The 26,438-nt window shown below is 51.4% G+C and overlaps 1 protein-coding gene across 4 annotated transcripts in view; it reads right to left on the reverse strand.

Moving 5' to 3' along the window:
• The window catches only part of Sdk1 (sidekick cell adhesion molecule 1), a 788,311-nt gene that overhangs the window by 23,971 nt on the left and 737,902 nt on the right, over positions 1 to 26,438 (reverse strand). For all 4 annotated transcript variants that reach the window (XM_048330089.1, XM_048330099.1, XM_048330108.1 and 1 more), the window contains 4 exons: positions 18,819 to 18,980; positions 17,967 to 18,092; positions 6,617 to 6,781; positions 2,493 to 2,630 (listed from right to left, as the gene is read on the reverse strand). In XM_048330089.1, the coding sequence (XP_048186046.1) occupies positions 2,493 to 2,630; positions 6,617 to 6,781; positions 17,967 to 18,092; positions 18,819 to 18,980 (591 nt within the window). The remainder of the gene's footprint in view (positions 1 to 2,492; positions 2,631 to 6,616; positions 6,782 to 17,966; positions 18,093 to 18,818; positions 18,981 to 26,438) is intronic.

Below are 26,438 nucleotides of genomic sequence, written 5' to 3' on the forward strand. Positions count from 1 at the left end.
TATAAAAACATTCTAAGGTGGCAGCTGGTGGCTCACACCTGTCATCCCAGCTACTCAGAAGGCTGAGATCTGAGGGTCACAGTTCGAAGCCAGCCTGGGCAGGAAAGTCCCTGTGAGACTTCTATCTCCAACTGACCACTCCAAAAAAAAAAACAAAAACAGACGTGGAACTGTGGCTCAAGTGGTAGAGCACTAGCCTTGAGCAAAAGAGCTCAGGGACAGCACCCAGGACCTGAGTTCAAGCCCCCAACCAATGAAAAAGAAAACAAAAAAACCCCAAATGGACCAGAGGGCTCCCTTTTGGTTTCCCCACTGCCCCTCCCTCTGTGTCCTCCCCACAGGTGTGTTCTCCCCTCATGTCACCATCTTGGAACCTTTGTGCAAGATGCTCTTGGAGGGTGGGGCTTTGTGACCTACGATCTTTACCATTCAGCCCCCCTGGGACAGAGTCCACTGTGCTGGGGACCCAGCCCCCTCCATGCACCTCCACACTCTGATGGTGTGTGTGCATGCGCATGCGCGTGCGCGTGTGCGCAGCGGGGCGTGGGCAGGTGGGACCCACAGTCAGCCTGAAGGGCCTGAGGATGCACAGGAAGAGACCCGCAGGGGCTCATGGGAAGGCCAGCCCGCTCCCTCCTCAGTTTCAGTTAGGAGGGTAAATGAATACTCCAGGGTGGAGGCTGGCGACGGCAGCTGTGGGTCAGATCTGTCTTTTCAAGTCTGGTTTGTTTGTTTTTTTTCCCTCTCAGATGGAGAAACAGAGGCTGGAAAGCAGGGCGATTTCCTATGCGCCACACATAGGATTCTGTAATGGTATTAACTCAGCGAAATGACATGCCATTCATACATTGCAAATCCCGTAGGAATAAAATCTGATTTTATGAACACTTGTTAGAAGTGAATTTATACGGAAAAAAAAGGATAAATCCTTTCTTTGAGGGATGAATTACTTAACATTACACCAAAGCGAATGGTCAGGCATTTTTGTTAACTCTTCAGTGGATGTAGGAGACCTCAGGGGCCTGCTGACACCCCACAGGGCCGGAATGGCCAGAATCTTCTTCCATAGGGCCTTGGTGGGGGTGTGGGGTGGGGTGTGTGTGGGGTGAATGTGTGTGTGGGGGGTGGGGTGTGTGTGGGGGGTGGGGTGAATGTGTGTGTGGGGAGGTGGGGTATGTGTGGCGTGGGGTCAGGTGTGTGTGGGGTGGGGTGGGGTGTGTATGGGGGTGGGGTGTGTGTGTGGGGTGGGGTGAATGTGTGTGGTGTGTGTGGGGGTGGGGTGTGTGTGTGGGGTGGGGTGAATGTGTGTGGGGTGTGTGGGGGTGGGGTGTGTGTGTGGGGTGGGGTGAATGTGTGTGGGGTGTGTGGGGGTGGGGTGTGTGTGTGGGGTGGGGTGAATGTGTGTGGTGTGTGTGGGGGTGGGGTGTGTGTGGGGGGTGGGGTGAATGTGTGTGGGGTGTGTGTGGGAGGGGGTGGGGTGTGTATGGGGTGTGGGGTGAATGTGTGTGTGTGGGGTGTGTGGGGGTGGTGTGTGTGTGTGGGGTGAGTGAGGTGTGTGTGTGTGGTGGGGTGAATGTGTGTGTGGGGGGTGGGGGTGTGTGTGGGGTGAGGTGGGATGTGTGTGGGGGTGTGTGGGGGGGGTGGGGTGTGTGTGTGTGGTGAATGTGTTGGGGGGTGGGGTGGGGTCTGTGTGTGGGGGGTGGGGTGAATGTGTGTGTGGGGGTGGGGTGGGGTGGAGTGAGTGAGCGGGGGGGGGGGGGGGGGGGGGGAGGGCAGCCAGCCAATTGACCTGGAAACCGGAGAAAAATCGTGCTTGATGGTGAGTAAGGCCACACCACAGGACCCTGGGTTCAGCTTCCTCACGCACCTTCCCTGTCTGCTCTCCACCAAGGGGTAGCTGCTGGGCTGGCTGCTCCCGACCAGCACATGAATGTGTCCATGTTGTTCACTTCCCTAACCATGATGATTGGCGTACCCTGCCAGGTGAGGAGCTGGTGCTGTGAGGGCCATCGTGAACTGGCCCTCGAGGGCTGGAGCTGGGCCAGGGAGACCTGAAGGGAGGTTCAAGCCGGGGGGGAGCTGTGAGCCCACCACAGGGCTGCCACACTCCATGAGGCACCCCAAAATACCCGAGGAAGGGGCCTCGGGGCATTGGCGCCGGAGTGGCTGGTATGATATTCCATCTGTTTGATGCCCCTTCTGTCTGATCGTGTTTAAAACACTAGTGCCTCTGAGCAGGAATGGGGAGGAGGACCAGAGTCTCAGGGATTTGAGGGACTCCAAGGCCCACAGCTAAGGTGCGGGTGTCCGGCAGGCACCGGCTCAGTGGCTCTCCGGCTGTTTGGCTCTTCCAGGAGGAAGGGTGTCTTCCAGGAGGAACACCCATGGCCTTGGTTTCCTTTCCCCAGACAAGCAAATGGCGACACTGGTAATCCAGGGGAGAGAAAAGCAGGTGTCAAGCCCCGCGAGGGCCAGTGCAGAGGCCGCCATACCTGCGCTGCAGTTCTTGTACTTCTTGTGCTGCCCGTGCAGGACCAGGGCAAACACCACAAGCAGGATGATGAGCAGGCTGGACAGCGCCATCACCAGCAGGAACCACCACTCCTCGTAGAACGGGGCTTCCACTTGAGCTGTGGGAACAGCCACACACAGGCTGTGTGGGGCTGGGGATGCGGCCGCAGCCATTCCCCTCCCCACCTCCAACGTTTTCTACACCATCAGCTCAGGCCTCCTCTGGGCCTGGAGACCTATAGATCCGGGGCCTGGCCTTGCCTTTCCCTTGGCATCATGCCTGGGATGACGGGAGCCTCCTGGGGCTTCCCCAGCCAGACTGTGTGCCCACCCACCTTCACCACTTACCCACACCACAGACACCCAACGCTCCCGCTCTCTCCTGTGTCCTCAACCACTCTGCGCCACCCCAGGGTGGCAGATGCTGAGGAAACAATGGCTGCTCGAAGCATCTTCCAAGGCCTCCTCCCTAGTGATGGGGCAAAGGCAGAGCTCCTTCCCCACCCCATTCTTTTGCAGGGCTGGGGATTGAACTCAAGGCTCTGTGTCAAGTAGGTGAGCAGCCTGTTATTTGAGCCACATCATGTCTTTTTCTTTGCTTCAGTTTGCTTTCCCCATAGGATCTCAAGCTTTTGTTTGAGCTGGTCTCAGATTGCAATCCTCCTATCTTCTGCCTCCTGAGTAGCTGGGGTTATAGGTGTGTACCACCCTCGAGGCCCTGGGGTCCCATCTAGCTCCTGTTGTCACTACACTCCCTGGTCTATCCGCTGTCTGCCTGTCAGCCCCTCTACCAGACCAGAACTCCTTTAGAGGCAGAGCTGTGCTTTATTTTGTGCCTTCAGCAAAACTGAGTTGAGGAAAAGGTTTCATGTAAAAGCTGCTTTGGCAAAAGCAGACCCTTCCTTTCCTTTTATTCTCTTTAGTAGGAACAGGAAAATGGGAAATAGCTTCTCAGTGGGTACCCAGTAGCCCTGGGGTCCCCTCTGTGCTTTTCAGGAGCTTCCCAATGGGGGAGCTGGTTCTGGTGTGGGGAGGGGGGCCCTCAGCCCCAGAGCCTCTTACAGGCAGAGCCCAGGGGTGGCTTCCAGCTGCCCAAACCACAGAAACCGCATCTACCTGGTGTTAACCATCTCACCGGATGGATAAAGCATATGAGCGCCCCGGGACACGGGGAAAATTGGCTTTGGATAATGTTACACCACAGGGTTCTTAGACAATGATAGTATTTTGAATCTAGAAGACCGAAGTGGGTTTTCAGGCTGTGTCTTCCAAACTTCATCTAATAAGGCCGACACATCCCAGCTGCTGCTCCACTCCCGCCCCCCCCCCTCCCCCAGGGCACAGAAACGGGCTTGGCTGTGGGTCTGTCCTGTGGGCTGCTCAGCACAGGGCAGGACCCCCGTGGCGCAGCTGGCATCCTGAGACTGGCTGCAACAAGTGGACTGTGGGTGACAGAGCGGCCTGGGCAGCTCTGGATGCAAGATCTCAGAGAAATGCCAGAGCATGATGCCCTGCAGGGGGACATGGCCACCCGTCCACTTCACCATCGGCTGTGCCTGTGGACTCAGTCACGTGGCTCTGGAATGGCTTCACCTGCCTTCTCCATGTGGAATCTAATAAGGCGAGTCTTCAACTAGTGAACTGGGGAGATGGGTGCTGGGGGGCTCTGGACCCTATTCTGTACCCTTTGGGGCATGTTCAAATTTTTAATAAAAAGCTATGTAAATGAGTATGGCTATTATTTTTTCTAATTCTTTTCTTTCTCTCTCTCTTACTTTCCCTCCCTCTCCCTTCCCTCCCTCTCTCCCTTTCTTTTTTTTGGTTGTAGGGCCTGGGTGCTGTCCCTGAGCTCTTTAGCTCAAGGCTAGCCCTCTACCACTTGAGCCACAGAGCCATTTCCGGATTCTGGTGGTTCGTTGGAATTAAGAGTTTCATGAACTTTCCTGCCCAAGCTGGCTTTGAACTATGACCCTCAGATCTCAGCCTCCTGAGTAGCTAGGATTACAGGAGTGAGCCACTGACACCCGGCTGATTCATTTCTTTCTTTTTAAGATTTTTAAATTGTTATTATAAAGGTGATGTACAGAGGGGTTATAGTTTCATATGTCAGATAAAGAGTACATTTATTTTTGTCACTCTCTTTTCTTTCTTTTTCTCTCTCTTTCCTTCTTCTTCCCCCACTTCCTCTCCTTTTTTCTCTCTCCCCCTACTTCTTCCCTCTCTCCCTCTCATTTCTTTCTCTCTCCCTTCCCTCTCCTTTCATCTGTCTCTCTCTGTCTCTGTGTCTGTCTGTTTCTCTCTCTCTCTCTCTCTCTCTCTCTCTCTCCCTCTCTCCTGGGGCTTGCAGGGTACTGTCCCTTAGTCCCTGGGTGCTGTCCCTTAGCTTTTTCACTCAAGGCTGGTGCTCTATTACTTGAGCCACAGCTCCACTCTGGCCTTTTGATGTTTAATTGGAGAAAGATTTTCATGGACTTTTCTGCGGGGCTGGCTTTGAACTGTGACCCTCAGATCTCAAGCTCCTGAGTAGCTAGGATTACAGGTGTGAGCCACTGGTGCTCAGCTTTATGTGTTCCAATTCTCACTTATTACAAACTCAAGTGGACCATGGTTCCTCTTCTCACAGCCCCCCAACCCAAAGGTGCTCTTAGAGCAGGTTATAGGGATCACCCTCAGACCCTACCCTTTCCCCCCAGTCTTCGGTCAGGGAAAGGAGGAAGGCTGATCTGATTTCAGCAAGGGCAGTGAGTAGTTCGGCCTCTCAGAGGCCACGGCATCCTCCCAATGGAGGGAAGGGGGAGGGGGGAGAGGCCAGGCCTCTGGCTCTCCATCTCCCATGGCCACTGGCCTGGAAGGGCCAGTTGTCCTTTCCTCCACACTCTGACTCCTCTTGGTGTTTGCTGCTGCCAGGCCCTGTGTCTCACTCTCATCAGTTGTTTGGGGCCCAGTGACCAGCTTTGCTGCTCCTCCCCACCATGCCTGCTCCCAGTATCTCTCCAGGAGATCAGGGCTTGCTCTCTGCGGTTCTTTCCTCTCCAGGCCTTCCTGCCCTTCCCCATGTCCCCTCACACCAAGCACAGAAAGCCTTTGGAGATCCTGCAGAGAGTGCTTCCTGGGCTTGTGTGTCCCACTCCTCACTAGCCTGCTGGGGACAAGGTTGCATCTGTGGCTTCACTCAGAGGCTGCTCGGGTTGGCCTCCCCAGGCTGGCCTCCTCAGCCTGCCTGCTTCCACCTGGAGCACAGCTCTGGCTGTCAGCAGTCTTGGGGTGAGCAAGGATTTCAGAAGAAAGGCTTAGCAAAGAGACACAACTGTTTTGTCCACCTTGTCTACCTCCACCCAAGCCCCAGACAGCTGGTCTCTGGACTCCTCCACCATTCTCAGAAGGCCCAATACAACAAGGGGGCCCGGGGCAATGCTTGCATCTCCAAAGTCATGCTCGCTCTGGGGCTCTGCTCACTGGACCACTGTCTTCCCAATGCTGGCTGCACACTGTCCCTGCCAGCTCTGGCACATGCCTCATAAAATAAAGATCTAGAGTGAAATAAAGATCTAGGTGGCAAGGACTTCTGTTCTGCCTGTGAGAGTCATCACAGGAGACTCGTGGTGGCTCTGGAATCTGACTTCTTTCCCTGCACTGGTTCTGCAGTGCAGAGATCCGTAACCATACCTCTGTGTTGTTTCCCCAGAGGCTCAGAGACTGGGGAGGGCCTGGCCAAAGCTCAGCACCTGCCCTCTCCTCTCACTGATGGACCAATGCATGAATGCATGAATGAATGGATACATAGATGAGTAGATGGCAATGGATAAATGGATGGATGGATGAGTGGATGAATGGATGAGTAGATGGTGGATGGATAAATGGATGGATGGATAGATGAGTGGGTGGGTGGATGGATGGGTAGATGAATGGATGGATAGGTGGATGGATGTGTGAACTGATGAATGTGTGGATGGATGGGTGGATGGATGGATGAGTGGACAGATGGGTAGGGGGAGGGATGAGTGGATGGATGGATGGGTGGGTGGATGGATGCATGAGTATAATTACCCCTTTTTCCTATGGAAAAAAAGGGCTGTTCCCCTCCAGTGCCCTGGAAGGGCCATACCTGACACCGCTGTGGAGGGGCTGCTGGGCTCCCCGTAGCCTGCCTTGTTCACGGCCACCACCCGAAACTCGTAGGTTATCCCTTGCCGGAGCTTGTCCAGGCCGACGGTGTAGGAAGTAGTGCTCTGGGGAATGTCCTTCACAAACATGTCCCACAAGCCTTCATCTGCAAGGAAAGGGCATTGGAGGTCAACCCGCTTTCTCCCCCAGATGCCAGCCCCGCCACCTGGAGCTTGCATCCACCTTCATTTTTTGAGGCAGGGTCTCACTGTATTGCCCAGGCTGGCCTGGGACTACAGTCCTTCTGCCTCAGTCTCCCAAAGTACTGGGATAATGGGTGTGGCTACTGCACTCAGCAGGAATAGTCCTCCCTCCTTCCCTCTCTCTCTTCTTCCCACCCTTCCTCTCTCTCTTCTTCTCTCCCTTCCCTCCCTCCCCCTGACTTCCTTGTCTTGTGCTGGTACTGGGATTGAATTCAAGGCCTCCCACTCTCACTCTGAGATATTTTTTTCTTCTCAAGACTGACACTCACTTGAGCCACATCTGCACTTCTAGTTTCTTAGTTGTTAACTAGAGATAAGATCTCACAGATTTTCCTGCCCAGGCTGGCTCTGAACCTTGATTCTCAGAGCACCACCTTCTGAGCAGCTACGATTATAGTTATGACCTACTGGCACCTGGCTCAGCCATAATTATCTTTTTTATTTTATTTTATTATTTTAATTGTATTTAAGTAGCTGCACAAAGGAGTTGCCATTTAACAAAGCAGTTTATGAATACTCTATTTTGATCAATGCCTCCCCTGTCAACATCGCCACTCCCCCCCCACCCCTTTCCTCACTCTCTGTAATCTTGTAGGATACACACTGGATTATTGACTTCAGCCATAATTTATTGGATGCTCAGATGCTACCAAATACAAGCATGAATTTGAAGATGTATATGTGCGTATATACATATATATAATTTTATTTTTTTAATGTTTTTTTTTTTAATGTTTTTTTTTTTTTGCCAGTCCTGGGCCTTGGACTCAGGGCCTGAGCACTGTCCCTGGCTTCTTTTTGCTCAAGGCTAGCACTCTGCCACTTGAGTCACAGCGCCACTCCTGGCCATTTTCTGTATATGTGGTGCTGGGGAATCGAACCCAGGGCTTCAAGTATACGAGGCAAGCACTCTTGCCACTAGGCCATATTCCCAGCCCCCATATATATAATTTTAAACACATACTTGCACACTTATGTACCTAGCATCATTTTTCATAATAGTTGAGGTGGAAACAATCTAAGTGTTCACGGATGGACAAACAAAAACATGGAGTATGCCCACAAAGGAATATGACATAGGCTTATAAAGGAAGGACATTTTGATCTTGACCTCTCACAGTATGGATGAGCCCTGAAGACATGTGCTAAGAGAAATAAACCTGTCACAGAAGGCTACACATTGTGTGACTCTACTTAGATGAGGTCCCTAGAGCAAACAAATAACACCATCATCATCAACAACAAAATCAAAGACCAGACAGAATAGAGCTATACAGCCCTGGTGTGCAGGACCTATTTGCTCATGAGCTGTGTGATCTCAGGCAGCATCCTCAGCCACTCTGTGTCTCACCTGCAGCGTGGCGATAACGAAGCATCTATACTGTAGGCTTGCTTTGAGGATTAAACACGACTTTTGTTTACATAGTGCTTACAGCAGTGGTTCACACATAGTAAGCACGACAGGAGTGTTTGTAAAATCAAGTATAAATGTACTCCCTGAGGAGGCTGTTTGCTAAAAGGTAGGCTCTGAGCCCAAAGTGTTCATTTGAAGTAGCAATCCTTCACAAATTATATTTTCTTTTATAGTCACAGGTACGTGATACTTTCAAAAGCAGGAGAGGTGGGGAGGAAGAGCCATCTGAATATGCATGAGCATGCGCTGACAGCTTTATGGGGCTCTGAGGGCGATGTGAAAGCCTCGGATCCCACACCTCAGCCTGAGCGCTGGGACAGGTAAGTCTATTGTAAACAGGAGGAAATTTGCCCCGTGGAAGACGCTATTTGAAAAAGACTTAAGAGTTCACCCTGACGGAAGTCCTTATAGGCATAGGGTAATGGAGTAAATGTGAATGATTTTAAAGGTGCAGGCAGAGAGGAAGAACGCTGATGAATGAAGTCAAAATATTTACACTTATACTCATTTCTCATCAAGACACCCATCACTAGGATTAACATCAAAGCAGCAAGTCATAACCTAAAAGTGCTTCCCCCGACCTAAAAAACTAAGGTTTGCACACTGACTGGCTGTTGAAGTGGTGTATGTCTCTGTACGTGACTTTTACATAAGAACACTGGGAACAGGCTGGCATGCATGCCCCTTTGCTTCTCCTCATAGTCACATAAGGCTCTTGAGTATTTTAAGAGTTCACTCTTCCTCTCTCCACCCTCCATCCCTTCCTCCTTTCTATCTTCCAATCCATTCATTTATCCACTTTGTGTGTGTGTGCACACGTGCATGTGCGTGTGTGTACACGCACACCAGTATTGAGGCTTGAACTAAGGGCCTGGGCGGTAATCCCTTAGCTCTTGCTGAAGGCTGGTGTTCTGCTGCTTGAGTTACAGCTCCATTTCCGACTTTTTATTGGTTAACTGGAGATAAGAGTCTTATGGATTTTCTTGCCCAGGTTGGCTTTGAACCTTGACCTTTATATCTCAGCCTCCTGAGTAGTTAGGATGACAGGTGTGAGCCACCAGTTCCCATCTCATCCATCAGTTCAACCATCTACCTATCTACCTATCCACGTACACATCCACCCACCCACCTACTCACCCATTCATTTATCCATCCACCCATCCATCCATCCACTCACTCATCCTGCATCTATCATCTACCTACCCATCCATCCACCCACCAATCATATATTCCATGGTCTCTCTCGGGGTCTCAGTAAGCAGTGACGACTATCATTTTATTTTAGTGCTTACCACAAATGAACACGTCATTGTTTTGAGGGCTTTAAATGTTGAAGCAATTATGGAGTGTTTTTTTTTTCCTTTTTGAAAAAGATAATTTGCTGTTAGTAGTTTTCCTGATAATGGCCATCCTAACTGGGGTGAAGTGGAATCTCAATGTTGTTTTAATTTTCATTTCTTTTATGGACAAAGATGTTGAGCAGCAAAAAAAAAAAAAAGATGTAATTTAATGCCAGATGATGGTGTCTCACACCTATCATCCTAGCTACTCAAGAGGCTGAGATCTGAGGATCATGGTTTGAAGCCAGCCCAGACAAGAAAGTCCATGAGACTCTTATCTCCAATTAACCACTCAAGAACAGGAAGTGCTGCTATGGCTCAAATGGTAGAGAGCTAGCCTTGAGCAAAAGAGCTCAGGGACAGTGCCCAGGCCCAGAGCTCAAGCCTCACAACTGACCAAAAAAAAAAAAAAAAAAAGGAAAGAAAACAAAAAGATAATTTAATGCTATAAAAGCCTAAAGACAAAAACACTGACTTGCAAACTGGGCGTTGCTTACACCCACTGAAATGAGGCACCCAGAGTCTAGAAGATTCTCCCAGTGGAGAGGTCTGGGGCTCTGTGGGGAATGTAGTATCCGCTTCTCTAATGCTTTCCTGCTGGAGGGCGGGGGTGACTCCCCCTTCCTCCACCACCCCCTGAAGGCCACATTTTATTTTAAGCACCCTGTCATAGTTCCAGGAACTGGGTGCTTTTTTTAAAAAAAATAAAAACATTTTAAAATATTGATATAGAATCTTAACACCGAACGATTTATTTGGCAATCCACTTGCACTCAAAAATGGAAGGGCAAAGTCATACCAAGATCATTTCTTTCTGAGTTAACAGAAGAAAATGTTCACATTTTTATTCCGCTTAATTCTGGCTTCCCCAAATTAGCATATTCAGCATTTTATACTCCAGTTGTAATTCACTGGGCTATTTATCCATAGCAATATTTACACCACGATCACGAGTGGGCAAGGGAAAAAAAAAACGTGGCAGCTGCCAGAGTATGCGCTCTGTTTCTCAACTGTGGATTGTGTTTTTCTCATTTGTATTATATGCTGTTAAATATCTCAATAAATCAATGAGGGAGAAAAGTATCTCTACAAATTAGCAGGAAAAATAACATTACAGAACTATTAGCAATAATGAGATTTGTGCAACTGATTTTGCACGCACCAGGAAGATTCCCCAGTGCCTGGACCTTCCATCTCAATCAACACTGGGAGGGCAGCAGGACCATGTCTCTTCCACAAGAGAAAAAAACGCCTCCTGAGCATCCAGTGATGGCCGGGGGGTCAGGAGACCCCGCCCTGTGGACACTCAGGGAGCACAGCCTACTTTCCATCTCTGCGTGGCTACCTCTGGCATCACCACCCCGAGGGAACCACCACCCCAGGGAGCCAGGACTGGGCTGAAAGTGCACAATCCCTGCCCTGCAGAGTCAGGTCCCCAGGTGAAGCCTGGGTGGCTGATTCATCCTTTTGTGATTGATCCCTGGCTGACTGCTTTCTGGATGGTTGATCCCTGGGTGACAGATCCCTGGATGATCGATTTCTGAGTGACTATCCATGGATGGATGATCTCCAGGTGACCCCTGGGTGACAGATCCCTCAATGATTGTCCTAAGTGATTGATCACGGATGACCGATTCCTGGGTGATCCCTGGGTGACTGATCCCAGGCTGACTGATCTCTGGATAACCGATTCCTTGGTGGTTGATCTTCTGATAATTAATCCTTAGATCCCTAGATGAGTGGTCACTGAATGACTGATTCCTGAGTGACTGATCCTAGAAGACAATCCCTGAATGATCTTTGGGTGATCCCTGGGCGACCGATCCTGGGTGACTGGTTGATTCCTGGTGTCTGATCTTTAAACTTCCCAGGCCGAGGTTCAACTCCAGGCTGGACTAATGTCCTCTGAATGCTCTGGGAAGTCAGGAGGTCCATGCAATGTGCAATGAGCTTGAGTTCCATCTCTTCCTTCCTGACCTCTGAAAGGAGCACTTTCTCTGACTTCTGTTACGGAGTTGCTGTGGGAGAAATCCCGCCTGAGGTCTGCAGAAAGCTGGGGAGCCACAGAAAGGAAGACTTTGCAAACATTCCTCGGTGAGGGCCACGGTCACTGCAGCCTGGGAGGGAAGCCATCTAAACACAGACATCTCTTCTGCTACAAACAGGCTTTGCTACTGGAGAGCAGTCTGGCTGGCAGTGGGCAGCATGAGTCAGCTTTCCTCTCCCTCTAGCATCTCCATGCTCCAACAGGAGAGGCATATCTGCTCGCAGACTCTGTCCTGACAAGCCCGGAGTCACAATCACCTCTTTCCTGAACTGAGACAGACCCCAGAGCACAGGTTTGGTGTGTGTGTGGGGGGGGGGTTGCTGGATGAGTCCCCCCCAATGCCCAGGACCGAGCTGCACGCCGCAGGTATCAGGGCACACTCCATGCCAATACAAAAGTTTGATTTCACGGATAATTAAACAGGGTCTCCATGCTGAATGAAACTGTCATTCACTGCCCGAGATTCCTGGTTCCGCTAACTCACACAGCCAACAACCTGACTGTCAGCCTGCAGCTCTGAGCAAATGGAAGGCTGTCAGCTGTTTATTTCTTAAATGCTGCTATTTCTCTTTGTATAAATGGCCAAGCTAGGCTAGGAATTTAAGTGGAACAGGAGAAGCTTAACCACGAGGGCTAAATGCAGCTGCTAATAAAAATGTCTTCTATCTGGTTCGCGTTCAAGGTAAGAGGCAGCCTGCAATGCAGGAAGGGGATCTGTCCCAGGGAGCAGTGGGTCTCCCAGGCTGACACAGGCCACAGACATGGCCAGGAGAAAAGCAAGAGCCCAGCAAGGGCAGTGGCTTGAGGCGAAGCCTTGGCTGTGGTTCACCTGCCAAAGCTGTTGACTTGGGATCTTTTGTGAATATTAAGTCTTTAGAAGGTGTGGGCTGGGGGGTGGGAAATGCTAATTTTATTCTTTCTTTTTTCAAAAAAAAATTTTTTTTTTGCCAGTCCTGGGGCTTGAACTCAGGGCCTAGGCACTGTTCCTAAGCTTCTTTGGCTCAAGGCTAGCACTTTACCACTTGAGCGACAGTGCCACTTCTGGCTTTTTCTGTGTATGTGGTACTGAGGAATCGAACCCAGGGCTTCATGCAGGCTAGGCAAGCACTCTCCCATTAAGCCACACTCCCAACCCTTTCTTTTTTTTCTTTTTTGAAAGACAGTCTCCATGCACCCGGTCTAGGCTCAAGCTCTTGATTCTCTTTCTTCTGCCTCCTGAGTACTGAGATTATAGGTATGTACCACCATGCCTGCTTAGAAAATACTGATTTCCTTCCTACTTCCATTGAAAATGCCAAAGACTGGAAATGAGCAGAATGAGTGGGAGGGACTGCACATACTCCCAGAAGGACCGGCGGCAGACAGGCCCAATCCCTCACTTCGAGCCTGAACGGCATCATCTGCGAAAAAAGCAATGCAATGTTCTCCTGCCTCACATGCGTCCTAAATATGTGTTTCATGGCTGCTCTGGAGAGGAAAGTATATTTATAGTTCCTTTAGTGCCATTCCAGTCTATTGTGTAAATATGTAAATTAGGTTCCCTGATCTACACAGTAAAATGCCTCAGAAGCATTTGCGTAAATAAATCACCCTCATCTGCCCACTGCATAGCCGCCATTGCCTTTGGGACAGCTGTGGCAACAGGATTGTGGGATGGCTTACATACAGATAGCCAGAGGAAGAGGAAGGAGAGTGCGGGCTAGCCACCTTGGGAGAAGGCAATGGCCACATGTTGGGCCACACCCAGCGGCCACTGTCTCCAGGAACAAGATGGCTGTGTCTTGGCCAGATTACTGCTACTGCTTAGGTTTATGGCTCCTGGATATGGCAGCCAAGGGGCTCTCCAAAAGACTCTGCAGGGGTGAAAATGAGGACAGAAACCGAAGAGGGGGAGCTCACTGTGGATGCTTGAGCTCCAATGCCAGGGCCATGTTTGGTAGCCGGCTGGCACCCGTGTGCGAGCCGTCTCCAGAAGGCCAGGTCTGGGTGGGGTAACGCTAGATCATGAAGAACACGTGGACCATGGGGGGGGGGGTGTCTCTCAACTCCATGTGACTCTGCCCCCTGGGCACCCACAGGGGACTTGGCACAGTACCTTGTGGGGGGCATTATTCTTCCTGATAACCTGGGCCCCTAACACCTTCCCTAAGCCACTCCCCTGCCTGTGGATTGTCTTTCTGGAGAGCTTCTATGGAGAAAATGAGAAGTTACAGCATTTAATGTTCTGTGTAATGAGGCCTGAAATAGATGACAGCTGAGATCCAGAGCCCCCAGGGCCCAGCAAGGTGTTTAAATATTGACAATCCATAAAAAGCCCGTGACTTCTACTGTGTGCTGCCGCTGACCCATGCCTCGGGAGTGGGGGTGGGGAGCAGACATCTTCCTGGGATTCGCATGGAAGACCTCGGGGCCACAGCTCTCCAGGGTCCAGCTAACGAGGGGAGAGGAGAAGGCGCTGGCAGTTGCTTTCTCATGTCCATTGACACACTGGACATAAACCCAGCAGTGCCAATGAGGAAGACAGACATCTTCCAGGTCAGCATCTGGTCATGCCTGGGTCCTCTGGCGGTCCATCCACGCCGTGGGCTGCCCCGCTGAGAGCAGGAGGCCGGGGAGAGGCCCCCAGGGCATGCCAACGAGCCTTCTCCTCCAGGCCGTCCTGGCGATGCCCTTCCTGTAGGCCTAAGGATGGAGACCTTTCTCATCTTGGGGGGGCCGGGAGCTGAAACCACAGGCCTTCGACGCTGAGATCAGGCTGCGTGTCTGGCTGGTGACGTCATACGTTGGTGCCCTCGACTGAAGAGGGTGAGCCCACTCGTGGTTCTCAATTCTCAAACTTCTTACTTTGAAAAGCACGGTGCAGTCCCATCCACTGTAAGTAGGGGTGCGAAGAGATCCCACAGGCTCTTAACATGTTCCCAGGGGAAGGGTGTCCGTAACAGTGTCACTAGCAAGATGGGGGCTTGGGTGAGGTTGCAGGACACTTCCTCTGGAGCTTCTCAGTCGCAGAGTGCTGGAGAGGTTTTCTGTGCTGTCTTGGAGATGGTGGTCAGGTGGAAAGAAGCCATTTGGTAAGCTCAACGGGGTTTCCCAGCACAAGCTTCTTCACCTGTTCTTGGCCCCATGGGCAATGCTGCCCCTCAGCAGACTCTCAAGACACCTCAGAGGGTTTATGTGTGCGTGCGCAGGCACCAGTGCTAGGGTTTGAACTCAGAGCCTAAGTGCTGTCCCTCAGCTTTTTCATTCAAAGCTGGCACTCTACCACTTGAGCTGGTTAAGTGGAGATAAAAGTCTCTCATAGACTTTTCTGCTTGGGCTGGCTTCGAACAGTGATCCTCGGATCCCAGCCTCCTTAAAGTAACTAGGATTACAGGTGTGAACCACTGGTGCCTGGCTCAGACAGTAAAAATGTAAAGGAAACCAACTCCACTGGTGATGATTCCATAATCCAGGGTGTGTGGAAGCTTCTGGAGACCTGTGTCTCCTGGTAAAGCTGGAAATGTGCACCATGCGATTTCCTTGGAGCTCCCCACATGTTTGTGGAAGATGTATGAGCACAGCTGACACAGGCAGCCTACGACCACTGTCCCCCGGGGATGAATCAGAAGTCTACACTTCATGAACTCAGCGGATAAGAAAGTCTAGAAGGCCTAACAATCAACCACTGTTTCAAAGCTGTGGCAAGCGGCCATGACATTGAGAGTGACCTGTAGGATGTCGACTACTGATGACATCACAAGCCCTGCAGCTACACAGGAAGTTTCTCACCCACCATGATGGATGGAGCCATAGTTGCCTCAAGCTGCAATTTCTTGTGTAGAAGTCCTAACTGCCTCTGTCTCAGAATGATCTCATAGGGAATAGGGCCATTAAAGTCTCAGTCTTACAAAGGGGGACATATGGTCAGAGATATACATACAAAGAGAAGGCCACGTGGAAAAAAAAAGACAGGTAACCAGGCATGGTGATTTAAGACTGGAATCCTAGCCACTCGGGAGGCAAATACCAGGGGGCTGAGTTTCAAGGCCAGCCTGGGCATAGAAGTTCCGGAGTCTGTCTCAACTAGTGGCTGGGTGAGGTGGCATTCACCTGTCAGCCCAGCTATCAGGGAAGCATGATGTCTAGGCACAGCAGCGTGTGCCTGTCATCCCCAGCAACACAGCAAAGCACAAGTAGGAAGACTACAGCCCTTGCTGGCTGGGAAGAGTTCCTACGCTGAACACAACCAGGTAATCCAGGTGGCAATGGCTCACGCCTATAGTCCTAGGTACTTAGGAGGCTGAGGTCTGGGGCTCACAGTTGAAAGCCAGCCCAGGAAGAAAATATGAGCAACTCTCATCTCCAATTAACCAGTAAAAATTCAGAAGTGGAAATGTGGCTCAAGTGGTAGAGTGCTAGCCTTGAGAGAGAGGAAAAAAAAACTAAGCAGTAGCACAAGGTCCTAAGTTCAAGTCCTGGCACTGGCACAAAAAAAAGACAAAACAAAACAAACAAAGATGCAAATAGCCTAGGCACAAAGGGGCTGGGGACATGGCTCAAGTGGTGGAGAGCTTGCCTAGTAAGTGTGAGGCCCTATGTTCAAGCCAACAAAACCGACAGAGGTGATGCATATATGAGCAAAGAAACACCAAGAAATGCCAATAACCGACAACCACCACGAGTTGGAGAAAAGCAAGAAGCAGAGTCTCCCTCATGTCCTTCCATGGGAACTGACCTTGCCAACCTCTTGCCCTGGGGCCTTCTGGCTTCTAGAACATCCAGACGAAACACCGGCATTCTTTTTCCCATTTGAGTTTATCAATCTCCTGAATGCTATCCACCAACTCTGTTTATTGGTCCATGTTCTGATGCCGTAGCAAAACATCTGAGGCTGAGTTCTTTCTAAAGCAAATAGGTTTCTTTAGCTCACAGTTTTGGAGCTTTAAGACAATGGTACCAGGTTGAGTTCTGGTCTGGTAAGGCCCCTGGCTGTGTTTCTCATGGCACTTTGTATCTGGGAGAGAACAGGATGCCAGCCAGCATGGGGGGCCACCTAGCTCTTTTCTGACAACGCCCCCAGGAGGCCAATGCTAGTCCCACTGCAAGGCGGCATCCTAGTGACCAAGTCAGCACCTCCTAGACTCCACCTCTTCAAGGTTCATCCACCTCCCACCACCACCACCCCTGGACCAAGACAAATGGTGCCACACATACACCATGCAGGGTGACCTAACCATAAAGAAAAATGTAATTCTGTCATCCTCAGCAGAATGGATGGAGATGGAAAACATACAGTGAATTAAGCTGGACACAGAGAAACAAGCACTGTGTATCTTAGATGTGGAAAGTTAAAATAAGTCAACCTGAATGAAGGTAGAGGTGTGATTCCTAGGGACTGGGGAGGGAAGGGAGGAGGAGGAGGAGGGAGGGAGGGAGGGATGGGGGGGAAGAGGAGAAGAAGGAGAAGGAGCCATTGATGTTGCTTGCATTTGATCAATGCATGCTATATATGCGTATGAAAATACCATGCTTAATCCCATTACTATGAATGATGACTACACGTGAATAAAGAAAGCAGATGCGGGGGCTGGGGATATAGCCTAGCGGCAAGAGTGCCTGCCTCGGATACACGAGGCCCTAGGTTCGATTCCCCAGCACCACATATACAGAAAACTGCCAGAAGCAGCACTGTGGCTCAAGTGGCAGAGTGCTAGCCTTGAGCGGGAAGAAGCCAGGGACAGTGCTCAGGCCCTGAGTCCAAGGCCCAGGACTGGCAAAAAAAAAAAAAAAAAAAAAAAAGAAAGCAGATGCGATAAGAAAGCTGGAAGGAGGGTACAGGTGATTCTCTGGGCAGGATCTGACGTCTGGTTTCTGAAGCCTAAAATGTGCCGGAGCTGATTTGCCTGTCGGCTCCATCGCTCCCACCACAGGCTGCTGGCATCAGACCTTGGGCTCAGCCCTGAACACACTCCTGGAACCTCCAAGGGGGTGCAATGTCGGCAAGCGCCCTCCAGCCTCACCTACCTGTCCCTGAGAAGGGCAATTACCGTCAGGGCTCAACACCAGGAACAGAGGCCCCGGGGGTTAAGAGCACAGTTGTGCTTATGGAGACTGAAGAGGAGAGGGGGCAGGGACTTCTAGGATACAGGCCCTCCCTTGCCCCTGTGGGGAATGTGGGGAGATGGAGGCCACAGAGCTCCTGGACCATTGACTTCAGCTTAGCGGAGACCCTGCGTCTTGGGCCGCACTGGCCTATGGGTTGGTGGGTGCACAGGGCCAGGGCAGCTGCCAGGCCCTGCCGTCCCTACCTGAGGGCCTGGCCTCGATGACGTAGCCCGTGGTGGGTGTGTTGCCGGCATTGCCCTCGCTCCACTGCAGCGTCAGCTCAGAGGAAGATTTGGTGATGACGATATCTCGAGGTGACCCCGGGGACCCTGTGAGGTAAAAGGGCAAAAGAGGGTTGACACTGGCCTTGAGGGAACCGACCCTCAGGCCAGCAGGTCTCATCTTCTGTTTCTTCCTCCTTTTTGACAGCCCTGGGATTTGAACTTGGGGCTTTGTGCTTGCTAGGCCACACTTCCATCGCTTTCTGTTTTAGTTTTGTTTTTCAGATAGGGTATTGCACTTTTGCCTGGCCAGTCTTGAAACCATGATCTTCCTGCCTTCTACCTCCTCAGTGGCCGGGATCATAGGCGTGCAATACCCTACTCGGCATCTACAGGGACTAGAGAAGGGAAAGAGACAGCAAGGGCAGGGGGCCGATGGAGCCCCTCTGAAAACTGTTCTGTGGTTCACCTGCGACCAGTGGCTAAGTAAGGCCTTCTATTGATGTGTACAAACACTTGAGGATTTTCTTGTGTCTTTAACTTCAAAAATTGAATTCACTTATTGTTATTATATTATTATTATTACTACTCATTGGCTGGTACTCTATGAGCTGAACTATACCTCCAACCTCCTCTTGTTTCCCTCCCCCATCAAGATTTTTTCACAGAAGACAAATCAAAAATTTATATGCCTAACAACTGAAGAACTTGAAACCTGGGGACATTCACACGCCTGAGCGTCTCTCGCCAAACCACTCAGCAGGCAAGTCCTAAACTCAAGGAAGTGTGAAGCAAGCGACATCCCGTGTCCTGTGTAGAGCCCCACATCCTTACCCTCGGCCGGCCCGGCTGTGACATTGGCTTGGAGTTCAGGCCCGTAGGTGATGGTTCGAGCTTGGACACGGAAGAAATAGGTCACTCCCTTGGTGAGGTCTCGCACCTTTAGCCAGCGCTGCCAGTTCCCCTTCACGTCCACTGTGACCACCTTACTGACCCCTGGAACAGACAAAAGGGAGGGAAAGCGGAGGGTGAGGGGCTGAGCTACAGGAAGCAGCTGAATGTCTGATCAGTGTGTGGCTGGGGCTTAAACCTAGAGCACTGGACACTGTCCTTGAGTGCTTTTTTTTGGCCAGTCCTGGGCCTTGGACTCAGGGCCTGAGCACTGTCCCTGGCTTCTTCCCGCTCAAGGCTAGCACTCTGCCACTTGAGCCACAGCGCCGCTTCTGGCCGTTTTCTGTATATGTGGTGCTGGGGAATCGAACCTAGGGCCTCGTGTATCCGAGGCAGGCACTCTTGCCACTAGGCTATATCCCCAGCCCCCCTTGAGTGCTTTTGCTCAAGGCAAGTGCTCTACCACTTAAGCCACAGCTCCACTTTTTTTGGTGGTTAATTGGAGATAAGAGTGTCACAGACTTTCTTGCGCAGGCTGGCTTCGAACCACAATCCTCAGATCCCAGTCTCCCGACTAGGTAGTTTACAGGCATGAGCCACCAGCAGTCGACTCCAATTTGTTTTTATAACAAGAGAAAAAGATCCTGTGGGTGGCGAAGGAAGTATTTTTTTACAATTACGAGGAGTTTAAGTGGTGATCATGGCCAATTTTCAACCCAGATAAGTGTAATTAGAATCTAAGCTTGATAAGTGGTACTAACAAAGAAAAAAAAAATCAAAGCCCCTGACAGAAGAGGCCGCGTGGACCTCCGTGAGCAGCGGGCTGTAGGGGGGGGGGGGCGTCGCCTGCCTGTCTCCAGGATGGGTTTTCAGAGCGGTACACAGTCCTGTGTCACTCACTCTGTAGGCAAATGTGAGCTTCCCGATTCAGCCAGGTAAGAAAGAAGAGTCTGAAGAAGATACAGGAGGATGCCTGATCTAGTTAAAAGGTGGATTCCCTCCACGAGGGGTGGGTCAGCCGACCCGTGGATGGTCACACTCCTACAACACATCACCCGGGAACCTGCAAGCACGGATAATGGGAGTTGCATCTGTCACTCCCCCCACCACCCCGAGTCTACCCCTGATCCTCAGAACGGCGATGAGTGACAAGTCACCCCTGCAAATATGTCCAGAAGTGCACGATGCACAAGTGTTGCTGGCTGAATTACCCACAGGAGTGTCCTTATCTGTGGGGCACACAGTTTAGGACCCCAACTCCTGGGCTGCGCCCTGCAGCACAGTCTCCAATGCTTCCTACCCTAGAACCCCATCTGCCTGAGCTTGCTTGCTCGTGGCCTGGAGCTCTTGAATATCAGGGCTATTCTGTAGTGCAATGAGCTGACCAGCACATGGCCTGTGTGATGATGATGAATGATGTAACTGAGTTTGATGCAGGGCGACTAGCCGGTAGGCAGCACAAACAGAGTGGACATGGAGAACAGAGAATGAGTCCCATTCTGGGTGAACAGTGGATCCAGGTTCAGTCATCAGCACTCACGATGGCACACAGCTCAAAACCTCCACATTGGCCAGTGCTTTTAGGAGGTTGAGACCTTGAAGGTCACATTTCTAAGCCAGTTGGACAGAAAAAGTTGATAACACTCCATTTCGAATTAACCAGCAAAAAAAAAAAAGAAAGCCAGATAGGAGCCCTGGTTCAACTGGTGGAGTGGCAGCTGTGAGTATAAAAGCTAAGCAAGGGTGCCGGGAACTGAGTGCAAGCCTCAGTACTGAACTTAGAAACTGCTTCTTTCCGGAACTTAATATTTTTAAAGTTGTAGTTGACTTTAGGTAGCCCAAACTGTGGAGCAGGATGATTAATGTGTAATTACAAAACTGAGATTTTAGTATTTTCAAGGAAAGAACAAATATGGGGAGGTGATGTAAACATTGCATTTTCCCAGGAGGAAAAAGAGACTGCTTGGTTAAATAACCTTGAGAATGACACATTTGTTTTTTTTTAAGGAGGTCATTAAATTGTCAACTACGGGACCACTCAGAGGGCAGATCCTTGCCAGGTACTTCTGGGACAGTGAGTAGATGCCACGTTCCCCTGACCTGGGCACAGCACTGAGAAAAGCCGCAGCTGTGGACTGCACCTCTGTCCTGGGTCCAGCCACTCAACCCTGCCACCTGTGGCCCGGTGCCTAGGTGCTGGAGGACCTGGGCTGCTGTCCACTCCTCTTACACGGTGGGATCCGGTTTCAGAGACACCGACGTGCTTCCCACTACAGCGAGTGCTCAAGTTCTCCAGTCCTCAAGGTCACCAAAATGTATGCTTCCAAGCCAGTTCGCTTTTTTGTATTATGCCTTTGTTACTACTACTACATGTTGGCGAGGCAGCCAATCTTCTGGATTTGTTTTGTGCTGTTTTTCCTCGTCCTCGTCCTCCTCCTCCTTATTATTCGAGATTAGGTCTTGCTTCCTGTTTGGGCATGTGCCGGGGCTGTGATCTGCCTATTTGAGGATTCATGTACAGCCAGGATAGCAGGCATGTGCCATCATGTCTAGTTATGGGTTGAGAAGGGGTCTTGGAGAACTTTCCTGGGCTAGAAATAGGACCCTTTCCTCCAGTCTCAGTCTCATAAGTAGCTAGAATTACAGGTGTGAGCAACCAGTACCCAGCTGGGGCTGTTTTTATCTTGCTGATCCTGGGGTTTGAACTTAGGGCCTAGGTGCTGTTGTTTAGCTTTTCTGATCAAGGCTAGCACTCTACCACTTGAGCCACAGCTCTACTTCTGCCTTTTTGATGGTTACTTGGAGATAAGAGTCTTACTGACTCTCCGGTCTAGGCTGGCTTCAAATCACAATCCTCAGATCTCAGCAATTTGAGCAGCTAGTATTACTGGCATGAGGTACCGATGCCTGGGTTGGGGCTACTTCCCTCCATATATATTTTTTTCCCCCTGTGGAAAAAAAAAGTGGCCGCTTCTGTCCAGAGACCTAGACCTCAACCTTATAGTTTGTTTGAGAAAGAAGGTGCAGGATGACCAGGCCTATAGTGATTGCCAGCCACAATCAAGCTGGGTTCTGCCAGATGTAAAGTTATTCTGCTAGCAACTCTTTTCTGCCTTCATTCTCCCCGGAGCAAAAACAAACCCACGTACAGATTTTATAAATTCGATCCCACCAGGAGGTGCAGCCAGCCCGGCCTCTCTGCCATCTCAAGTGTGTCAGAATTTTATTTATTTAGTCAATTTTTAAACCATGCCCTGCACTACGAAGCCTCAGGGTGCAATCCCATAAAATACTCCTGTTTAAAACATTTTTAAAAACATAAAAACAGTTCTGCCATCAAATCAGATTCTCAAGAATCTGGCTCAGTGCTCCAAGGCTCTGGGCTCCAAGCCTCATGGGGCTTGAGTCCTGTGGTGGTGCTCCAGTTGTGTGGTGTTCTGAATGATGGTGCTCCCAGTGGGGTGGTACTGATGGCTGGTGCTCCCAGTGGGGTGTGCTTCAGTGGTGTGGTGCTCCAGGGACTTCTCTGCAGTGCTCTGTAGTGACAGCCTGGCCAGGTATCACTGTGGACTTGGCTCTCTGCACACAGGATGCGTGAGGACTGGTTCGCTGGTGGAGGGACCTCAGGGGTACAAGCTGTGCCCTCTGCTACCTCACTGGGCAGTGCGGGGCCATCAGGAAGACCAGCCCGAGCATCTTTCCAGCAGTCACTTACTTGCAGGAGAAATGGTTGAGTGACCTTTCTTTCTTCTTTTTTAAACTACATTTACTGCATTTTAACGATTCTGTCTCTAAAACACACTTGGAGTGTATAGCAATTCACACACACACACACACACACACACACACACGCATGCGTGTGTGTGTGCTCGCAACCCCCCCCATCCTCTCCTTGGCTATCTTCACAAAAGAACTGCCATTACCACAGACAGTGAAGATAATTCTAGTTCCCCAAAAGACGCCGGATGTTTTTCTGTTTGCAATTATGTCTCTGAGCAGTGAACAGTGTCTGCCAGGTATTTAGAAGCACCGCAAACCCTGAGAGAGGCAGTTATTCTTTCCTAGTTTCCTGTTGGAAAACCCAGAATGCAGCAGGGAGGGCGGAGGTGGGCGGAGGTGGGGTGTGGCACAGCTGTGTGCAGCCTTGGGACACACTGGGGCAGGCTCGGGGAGTGAGAGCCATGGCTGCCGGCAGGGGGCTGGCCTGAGCACAGAGACGCAGGACTGCGAAGGCCCAGCCAGGCAGCAGTGAGGTCAGACAGAGCCTTCTGGCTGTGGGCCACAGTTGCCTCTGGTCCATGCCCTTTCCCTTGACCATTGTCCACCCCGAGTTCCAGCATTTCTCAGCTACTCCACAGAGTGTCTGCCTCCTCCTTCCCCTCAACCCAGAGGTCAGGTGTTCCCCACCTGCCATTCTGCCCCAAGCTGGTTCTCTGTAGATTGGCAGAGGCAGCAAGCAGGGACTGCTTGGAATGGAAGACCTGGAGTACAGACTCAGCTTGCTACCGATTCCTGTGTGATGCCGGGCATGGTACTTGATCTCTATAGTCCTGTTTCCCTATCTGCTCTGAGGTGGCCATGTCTCTGTGGAGAGCCAGGCTGAGCTGGAAGCCGAGGCTGTGGTAAGGACCCTGCTCGGCTATTACTGCGGGATGCAGTCAATAAGCAGAGCGCTGCAATGTGCACAGCATCTGGGCCCTGTACACATATAGCTGAGTGTCGAACCATGCCAAACCTAGGCGGTGAACAAGGCTGCCATCCATCTTGGCTCCTGCTCTGCTGAGCAGACCTCTGCCAGGGCTGGGCTCAGCCCCGGGACTGCATCAGTGAGTCTCCGCCGGAGGAGCCGGTCCCCTGTGGTGACCCCACATGCCGGTGGGCTGCCTGCAGGGTGCTCAGGCATATTGGTTCCGTGGCCAGGTTCCGTGTACAGTGGGAGGTCCAGGATATCCCACGTGCTGATGCTTTAGGGTTGGCTTCTTTGTTTCTTTTGGGAGGGAGGAATATGCCTCCTAAACACTGGGATTACAGGCATGCCCACCATGCCTGGCCCTGCAGATGTATATTTGATCACTGGCTGAGTCACAATGACTGTTCCAGACCTGAACAAGACTGACAGTGTAGGGAGTGACCCCAAGGGACCCTGCAGGGGCCCAGGAGGTGTGAGCATTGGGGTGATGCTCTCAGCCATGGCACCCAGGGGAGGATGTTTCCTGAGTAGGCGGAGCTCATGCATCTGAAAGAGAACACCTTGTGAGGCAGACAGACTTTTGTTGGTCCCAGGCTGTCATTTTGGTCTTCTGTTGGCCGATCTTCCTTCACCCTCTGTGGCTACAGGACGGGCCTAGTTCTGCCAGGATTCTAGCGAAAGCCTCCATCCTTGCAAGCAAGTGGTCAGATGGGAAAATGCTGCTCCATCAGTGGGGGGTGGGGCTTCTCCTGCAGTTGCGCATCCCCAGCCGGTGCTGGGAGTTGGTTTGTGAGCTTTGCCCCAAGCCAGCCCGTAGCCTGCTGTTTGCAGCCAGCTGGAGCAGGGACAGAGGTGTGGGGTGCCATGGGGTCTGTGCTGGAGTTGGAGGAGGCGTGTGGGTCCTGGAGCTAAGGACCAGGGCCGTGGTGCTGGGCTGGGCCCTTGCTGCCACTAATGCTGTGGGATCTGCCAAGACGGACGCGCAGGAAGCCAGGACCAGGCAACAGATCAGACTCCTGGAGTCTGGATGGTTTGTTTCCAATCAAGAGGGCCACCAGGCCTGAGAGCTCGCCCCCCTTCTGCTCTGCTCTCACACACAAAGTGCCAGAGACATGCAGGACGAAGAAGGGAAGGAAGGAAACAGTCCTCTCAGTGCTGGTGACAGCTGGTCTTAGCACTTGTGAACACAGGCGAAAATGGTTGTGACTCTTGTGATGGCATCTGCCGTCACCCTGGAGGGGCAAGGCCACGCCCGGCCGCGCAGCCAGCGATGGGTCTGGAATAGGAGACACCTTCAGGAATACTCCTTGGAGCCTGTGCCTCCTGCTCACTTCACAGTCCAGAAACTCCAGGGCTCCCAACACCTGGGCAGCCCAGACCTCCACACCGGAACTGGCCCACTGCGTTCTGTTCTCAGCCCTCTTAGCTCTCAAGATGCAGTCGTGGGGCGCAGGAATGAAGGGGTCTTGGTTCATCTCTCTGTCTGTGAAAGGCTCCATAGAAAGCTAACAACCAGTCCGTGTGCAGCAAGGGGCCAGTCTGGCACCAAGGGCCGGTCACTGCGCTGTGCGTGGTGCGACTGTGTCTACAGAGCCCGCAGACAGCCATGGGTGTGCCCAACACTGGGAACGCGGGGGCCCAGCCATACCTTCCAAACCTCTGACTTTCCTACAGAGGCAGAAACAGAAATCCTGGCCACACCTGGGGAACTCAGCAGCCTGGGGACACTGCGAACCCCAGGAGGCAGGGGTGCCGGAGGTTTATAGAAACCCAGGCGTGGAAGTGCTGAGACAGAGATCACAGGCTCTCTGTGGAGTGGAATTTCCCACAGATCCACAAAGCTCCCTGCAATGGCTTCTACAGCACAACACGAAGAGCCCACGCCTGCAGGCCCCGGGGGTCCCTGTGACTCCATGAGCCTGGCAGCTGCTAATGTGAAGAACTTGACATGACTCTGAATAGAAGGCCCAGTGGATGGACTAGCCATGGCTTTCAGGATTACACCTCCTGTGAACGAATGGAGTTTGTGTTGTCTTTGAAAAGGTGTCTGTGACCTGGGCTCACTTGCATGTGTGCACATGCCCTTGTGTGTGGATGTGTCAGGGAAGGGATGGGGCCTGGGCAGAGCACATTGCAGCCTCTGGGAATTCTCTACTCCATGTGCGTGTGTGGGGGTGGGGGGGTGGGGGGTGGGGAGGGGGAGGGAGAGAAATGGCTGGGTCACCTGCCATGAGCCCTGGAGAGAACACACCCTGGCAATGGCTGCACCCCCCCCCCCCCAGCAGTGCCCTCAGGGGTTCTGAAAATCACGTGTGCAGATCACCTTCACCGCCCCGGGCCAAAGTTCACCGCCAGCCTCACCGGCTGCTTTCTGGCTCAAGAGTTCCACATCTGATTTGGGATGCAGATCAGAATCGACAACACAAAAGTACCGGATTATGGTTTATTGGGAGCATTTCTTCTTTCTTAGCATGTCATAAAATAACGATGAATCTTACAGTCGATGGCATCTTAGATTCGACGAAATAAAATCTAGTGCTTAAATGCTCTCCTTCAAATCAACCCTGTTTCATCTGAATGTGCTTGTTTTAAAAGGAAACTTTTATCACAGCTTTAAATGGAGAGCCAATATTATTTGATGTGCTGGTTATATAATATATATATATCCCTCCTAGACATTAAATAATCTGTATTTTTTTACAGTCTGCCTATGCATATTAACAGGAGGAAAACCTGCCATGGGCTGCTGGGCAGATGCCTCTGGATTTGTCTCTGGGTGCACAGTGGGGTGACGAATGCGTGTTTTAGAAGCCTCAGTGGATTACACAAGTAATCTAGTGGATGAGAGAGATGGCCGTGGAAGGAATTAAAAC

This window comes from Perognathus longimembris, chromosome 1 (assembly GCF_023159225.1).
Source record: "Perognathus longimembris pacificus isolate PPM17 chromosome 1, ASM2315922v1, whole genome shotgun sequence".
In the NCBI taxonomy this organism is placed as follows: domain Eukaryota; kingdom Metazoa; phylum Chordata; class Mammalia; order Rodentia; family Heteromyidae; genus Perognathus; species Perognathus longimembris.